Genomic DNA, 7,019 nt, shown 5'->3' on the forward strand with positions numbered 1-7,019 from the left:
AGATTTTTTTCCTTGTGATAGAAGAATTTGTGTATTACTAAAGTGCTAGGTTTCTGACTTCTTTCTTGAACATTACATGAAAAAAAATTAGAATACTTCAGCTGTTTGAAAAAGGTTTAATTAAATTATAGATAAATATATACTTAAGAACATGATTCGTTATTAGAATTGAGAATTTGCTGTGACATCACTTTGGTTTTAAGACAAATGTATAGACATATAGAGAGAGAGTTGTAGTTTGATATTATGATACACATATGCTTAATTAAGTAATCAAAAGTAATTTCCATAGGGTCGTGAATCTGGCACCATTCAGAGATACAGTCTACCTAATGTTGGTTTGATTCAAAAATATTCCGTTAATTGTCGAGGCTACCAGTTATCCTTGAACTGCAACTCTAGGTAAGCCTGAAAACTCTGCTCATGTAGATGTTAGACTTAGGAATTATCAGTTGGGATTGTTAGATTTATATGTAATAAATGTAAAGATGGGTGTGTCTATTGAACTTGTCTTAAAATTCAGTATGGTTTTATTTTATACAGCATTTGGTTTAAATGTCTTTAATGGGGCATATGGAAGTACTAGTATAATTTTTACTCTTAAAACTTAAAAGCATCGAGATTATTTTATATTTCATACCTGTTGGTTTCATCTCTTTGGATACATTTTCCTCAGAAGAAAGCAAAATGGAAAGTAGTCCATATCTTGTATCAAATTTATTTTTAAAAATTTAAGCCATTTCTACTGTATTCCAGGTTTCTGATAACCTGATTTTGAGGAAGAATGGCTGTAGGTAATTATTCTCATGATTGCTGATAGTAATTTTATAGTTTTTTCCTTTTCTCCAATTGCATTATTTTTAGCCGTCTTGCTGTCATAGATATCTCAGGAGTTCTGACTTTCTTGGACTTGGATGCTCGAGTAATGGACAGTACAGGACAGCAAGTAGTTGGAGAGTTGTTAAAATTGGAGCGAAGAGATGTCTGGGATATGAAGTGGGCCAAAGATAATCCTGATTTGTTTGCAGTGATGGAGAAGACAAGAATGTATGTTTTCAGAAACTTGGATCCTGAGGTAAAAACAAGAAATGAATGTTAACAGTCTATAAATAATGAGCCAAATATAAAAACCTGGATGATTCCCCCTTGTTTCTTTAAGAAGTTTGTTGAACAGCAGTGCCAACATGGCTGCATGAATTTCTGAAAATAAATAGGAACATTTCTGTGGATTTTAAAAATATTTGGTCTTAGGTGAGAAAATGCTTATCTATTAAATATTCTCTAGTTTCTCCGAAAGGTACTTCCTAGACATTTATTTATCTGTTCTAAAAAGGTGGAGCCATGGTCACTAGTCTTTTTTTTTTCTTTGTCAAACTTAAGAAAACAAAGAAAGTCAGTAGTCTTATCTACCAGAATTTCTTAAAAGAACCTAATCAAAAAAATACAGTTTTCAAATTTCCTTGTCCATTCATTCTTTTCTGTCTCTTTATTCACTTTATTCTGTGCTTACTTTGTCTTATGTCTATTTACATTTATCATATCGCTCACAAATCTGTGTTCTTTCTTAACCCAGATATTCTTAAAAGTATGCAAGTGCAGGCAGTGATTAATGTCTCTTTTGGGTATGAGGAAGCCCCCTCTGTTCTCATTTTTAAGATTATATTTTGATTTTCTGCTTGTGGCTCACATCAGCTAATTTCTATGCTCTGGATTTTCCTGTCACTTAGTCAACTCTGGCGAACTGTCAGCTGTTGTATTTAGGAAATACAAAATAATCTGGTAATCTAATCAAAATATCATTAAGAAGATAAATCTTTTAAATGACTTTTGAATTAGTAATGGATTTCAATTTGGAATTTTCTGTACTCCTGCTGCACTCTACTCTTGTAAATAATAAGGAATAAGTTAATAAATGCTTTACATTGTTAATTTCCATTTGTTTGCATGTATAGCTTCCTTCTTGGGAAGAAATTGCATGCTTGGGCCCCTGAGCTGCCCAAGGGTTTCTGGAGTAATTTATTTAGTAGTAAACTGTTTGCCCCTTTAATATCCTAAATTATTTTCACATTTCCCCATTTGAGCCCTACTTAGGAATTTTGGATGTAAAATGCCCTGATGTAAAGTGCTCTCAAAGGTTCTGTTAAGGCTTTTGCAAGTCTTAGGATCTTTGTGATTCCTTGACCCTGAGAAATGGTTCAAAGGAAAGGCATTCAGATTCAGGGCTGTTGCATTTGACTTGTAAGCATGCGCTTCTTTCAGGGGTCCAAGGGAAATTTAATCCTTGCCACAAAACAATTGTGGGAATTTGACAGGTAATCACAGGATAACCTTGAGGATGGGAGTAGAATACTTTTTGAATGTTAAGAGTCTTTTCTATCCTTTGCCCTGCTCATACTAAGTCACAAATCATATGCCTGGAAAAGGGAGAATGTTTGTTATATCTGGCTGCTCATACTGTGTCTATAGCACACATGGTCAGTCTGGTACAAGTGAAATCTTTGCCTGGTGGAAAGAGTTTCTTAAGTAGTTTTAACAGAACAACCTTTTAAAAACATACTATTTTTTAATTTGAATTTGTTTTCTGGTTTGGCATGTAGTTCAATTTCTGTTAGATTTAGAGCTAGATGGATTTCTTACAACCTTCCCACTGTCTGGATTTCTTTATAAATGATACTGTTCTGTTCTTTTCATTCACAAGGACACTGGCTTTCTGTGGTCGCAGCTGGTTTAGCTGCTCTGCTCATTTGCTTTTCTAGCTGCTTATTGATCATGTAAGAACATGATCTCTTCAAAACAGAGAAGATCTGTTTTACAGGATCTGCTGAGCTACATTTAATAGTATGTTCCTTCAGGACATAGTATTCTGTGTTATTATTTAGGAGATAAGTTATTGTTTGACAGGTAATAGTAGAATATATTTTTATCCTTTTGAGTGTTGTTAAGAATTCTAAATTCATACCTTTATTTAAGCTGTAAGTCTTCAGATTATTTGAGAGAAAAAGATGCCATCTGTGTGCAAAGTTTTAATTTACTGATAAAGCACATTTTCTTTGAGAATTAGGAGATGAATATTTAATGTTGATATTCCCTGCTTGATCATTTTCATCTCCAGTGACCCTCTGAAGGTACTGATTGTGCTCTTTTGTTCTTTTTCTTGGCTCTTCCTTCTCATTGGCACTACAATTTCATATTTATGTTTCTTTTGAAAGGGGCCAGGGTTACAAAACAACTAAGAAGGGCTAAGGTCGAAAAACAACTCCCGGAACTAACTTAAGCAAACAATTCCAGGAACCTAAAACTAGAACAAAACCGGGCAGACAAGCCCTGCAGGCCCCTGATAAACGTCATAAGTATTTCAAAATATAACTGAAATACCTAAATGGCGGGAACCAATCCTAAACAGCCAAATCGCCTTGTTCAAATGTCAACCAATCCCAAGCTTGAATTGTACAAAATCCCCTCTGACTCTGTGCCTGTTTACTCTGGGCTATAAAACGCTGCCCTGAGCTCAGTTGGGGAACTCTCCCGCTCGTCCCGCGACTGGCGTGCGTGAGGGTTCCAGGTTCGAACCTGTAATAAAGATTCTTGCCGTTTGGCTTTGACTCCGGACTCTGATGGTCTTCTCTGGGGAATAAACGGTCTGGGCATAACATCTGGGGGCTCGTCCGGGATTTCCCCCAAGCCCACCAGACCCCAAGTCAACGGATCCTAATCTGTAAGTAAGCCGGCTCTGTTTCTGTCTGTCTCTCTGAAACCCTCGCGAGGTCAGTATTGAGGGTGGCATGGTCTTGGCAGACGCGCTGAAAGACGGCCACTAGGGACCGGTGGGAGACGTCCCCCGGTGCCCATCTGGGGGCCTCCACATTTGGTTGCCCCGTCTGACCCCCCAGGTCGGAAATTAAGTCCGACACGTGCTTGCGAATATTTGTTGTCTGTCACTGTCTGTCTGTTGTTGGTAAATCCAGAAAAACCCTCTTTTTCTTCCTTCCAGGACTTGCCGGACACTTTCCTTCCCCTAACCTTTATTTTTGTCCCTCCCTCCCCCGTAGGAGCAGTCCAAGAATGGGCGGCACCCAGAGCACTCCGCTCTCCCTCCTTGTTAATAACTTCAGGGATGTTAAGGCTCGGGGACATGATTTAAGTGTAGAACTAAAAAAAGGAAAACTAATTACCTTCTGCCGTTCGGAGTGGCCCACCTTCGGCGTAGGGTGGCCCTCCGAAGGAACTTTCTGTCTCTCTATTATTGCTAAGGTAAAGACCAAAATTTTCCTGCCGGGGCGGTCAGGACATCCTGATCAGATTCCTTATATTCTGGTGTGGCAGGATCTGGTAGAAAACCCACCGCCGTGGCTAGCCCCGTTCATCCCTGAGCCCTATAAAGCTCTAGTAGCGCGACCCGAAAGACAAAAGACTCCCTCTGCTCCTCCGGCCTCTGTGTTGTCAGACAGCCAGGACCCCCTGTCGTTAGAACCCACACTTCCCCCACCATATCTGCACCCTCTCCCGCAGGCCCCAGTCCCTCAGGGTGCCTCCGCGGAGGGACCCGGAGACCGAGAGGCGGAAGCAGCCTTAAACGAAAGTAACCCGGGGGGACCAGCCGGCCGAACGCGAGGCCGCGTGCAGTGTGAACAGGCTTCCCGACCCCCCGACTCCACTGTAGCCCTGCCCCTCAGAGAGATAGGATCGCTCGATGATACCGGGCTTCCCCGCCTCATGTATTGGCCTTTTTCCACTAGTGATTTATATAATTGGAAGTCCCAAAATGCTCGGTTCTCAGACAATCCTAAAGATTTAACCTCTTTGTTAGACAGTGTCATGTTTACTCACCAGCCAACTTGGGATGACTGTCAACAGCTCCTCCGAATCCTGTTCACAACGGAGGAGCGAGAAAGGATCCAGGTTGAGGCCAGGAAGCTGGTTCCAGGAGATAATGGCCAGCCAACTGCAAATCCTGACCTCATCAACGCAGCTTTTCCCTTAACCCGACCCAGATGGGATTACAACACGGCAGAAGGTAGGGGACGGCTGCTCATTTATCGCCAGACTCTTAATGGCAGGTCTCCGGGCTGCAGCTCGCAAGCCCACCAATTAAGCTAAAGTATATTCTGTACTACAGGGTAAGACAGAGAGCCCTGCTGTTTATCTAGAGAGACTAATGGAAGCTTTCAGACAGTTTACCCCTATGGACCCAGAAGCACCAGAAAATCAGGCAGCCGTAGTAATGTCCTTTGTAAACCAGGCGGCACCAGATATTAAAAAGAATCTCCAAAAATTAGAAAATTTGGAAGGAAAGCAGATTCAGGACCTCCTTCAGACAGCCCAGCGAGTTTATAATAATAGAGATACCCCAGAAGAAAAGCAATTTAAAGCAACTAAAGAAATGACCAAAGTCCTGGTGGCAGCTTTCCCCCAGGCAGGGAGCGCCCAACACGGGAAACAAATAACACAAGGCTCCAGACAAAAATTGGAAAAAGATCAGTGTGCCTATTGCAAAGAACGTGGTCACTGGATTAAAGACTGCCCAAAGAAAAGGAAACCAGTCAATCAGACCTCCATCCTCGTTACCCAGGACTCTGATTAGGGAGGATGGGGTTCGGAGCCCCTCCCCAAACCCAGGGTAACTTTGCAAGTGGAGGGGTCCCCAGTTAACTTCCTGGTCGATACCGGGGCAGAACATTCAGTCCTAACCAAACCAATTGGAAAAATGTCTAAGAACACATCTTGGGTTCACGGAGCCACAGGCATCAAGAAATACCCCTGGACAACTCAGAGGACTGTAGACTTAGGAACGGGAAAAGTATCCCACTCCTTCCTAGTCATCCCAGAAAGCCCCTGTCCCTTATTAGGGAGAGATCTGTTGACAAAGATGGGGGCCCAAATTCACTTTGAACCAGAAGGGCCCAAAGTAACTGACTCTCAGAACAGGCCAATATCCATTCTGACTGTCACCTTAGAAGATGAGTATAGACTCCATCAAGAGCAAAAGTCTCTTGATCAGAAAATTGACTCGTGGCTCCAGCGCTTCCCTGAAGCGTGGGCGGAAACTGGGGTCTTAGGGTTAGCTAAACATCAGCCTGCTATATTTGTTGAAGTTAAGCCGGGGACGGATCCGGTTCGGGTTCGGCAATATCCCATGTCCCTAGAGGCAAAAGAGGGGATCACGCCCCACATCCGCCGGCTTTTAGACCAGGGAGTCCTACGAGCTTGCCACTCGCCATGGAATACTCCGCTGTTACCTGTTCGTAAACCTAACAGTATGGATTACAGGCCAGTACAAGATTTAAGAGAAGTTAACAAAAGGGTCATGGATATACATCCCACCGTGCCCAACCCATATACCCTCCTAAGTAAGCAACGCCCGGCTCACCCACTACCAAGGACTACTGTTAAATCCCCTCAGAATAACTTTTCTGCTCCCAACAACCTTAAACCCTGCCTCACTGCTGCCAAATCCTGACCTAGATGCCCCGCTCCATAAGTGCACTGAGATATTGGCTCAAGTGCATGGAGTGCGGGAAGATCTGCAAGACCGTCCGCTTCCTGACGCAGACCTCATCTGGTTCACCAACGGCAGCAGCTTCGTTCACCAAGGCCAAAGGTATGCAGGAGCAGCCGTGACATCGGAGACTGAGGTAATCTGGGCAGAACCCCTGCCCCCGGGGACATCGGCCCAAAAGGCCGAACTGATAGCACTCACCCAAGCCCTTACCCTAGGGGAAGGAAAGAAGCTAACAGTATACACGGACAGCCGTTATGCTTTCGCTACGGCACACATACATGGGGCTATCTACAGAGAAAGGGGACTATTGACAGCTGAGGGAAAAGAAAAAACAAACAAGAAATCCTAGCCCTGTTGACTGCCGTGTGGAAACCAAAAAAGTTGGCTATTGTACACTGTCCAGGGCATCAGAAACCGACCACTCCAATTGCTCAAGGCAACTTTCTAGCCGATCAAACCTCACGGAGTGTGGCAAAGGCTCCTAACCGGCTCCTTGCACTCCAGCTCCCTGATCCTGGCC

General features: G+C 43.1%; 1 protein-coding gene across 1 annotated transcript in view; it reads left to right on the plus strand.

Moving 5' to 3' along the window:
* Positions 1-7,019, plus strand: part of LOC105511664 (WD repeat-containing protein 35-like) — a gene marked incomplete at its 3' end in the record, with an annotated part of 85,666 nt that overhangs the window by 52,494 nt on the left and 26,153 nt on the right. Inside the window, 2 exon segments of the mRNA XM_011941840.1 lie at positions 293-402; positions 865-1,075. Of these exon segments, the coding sequence (XP_011797230.1) occupies positions 293-402; positions 865-1,075 (321 nt within the window).

Source organism: Colobus angolensis, unplaced genomic scaffold, assembly GCF_000951035.1.
Source record: "Colobus angolensis palliatus isolate OR3802 unplaced genomic scaffold, Cang.pa_1.0 Scaffold201, whole genome shotgun sequence".
NCBI lineage: Eukaryota > Metazoa > Chordata > Mammalia > Primates > Cercopithecidae > Colobus > Colobus angolensis.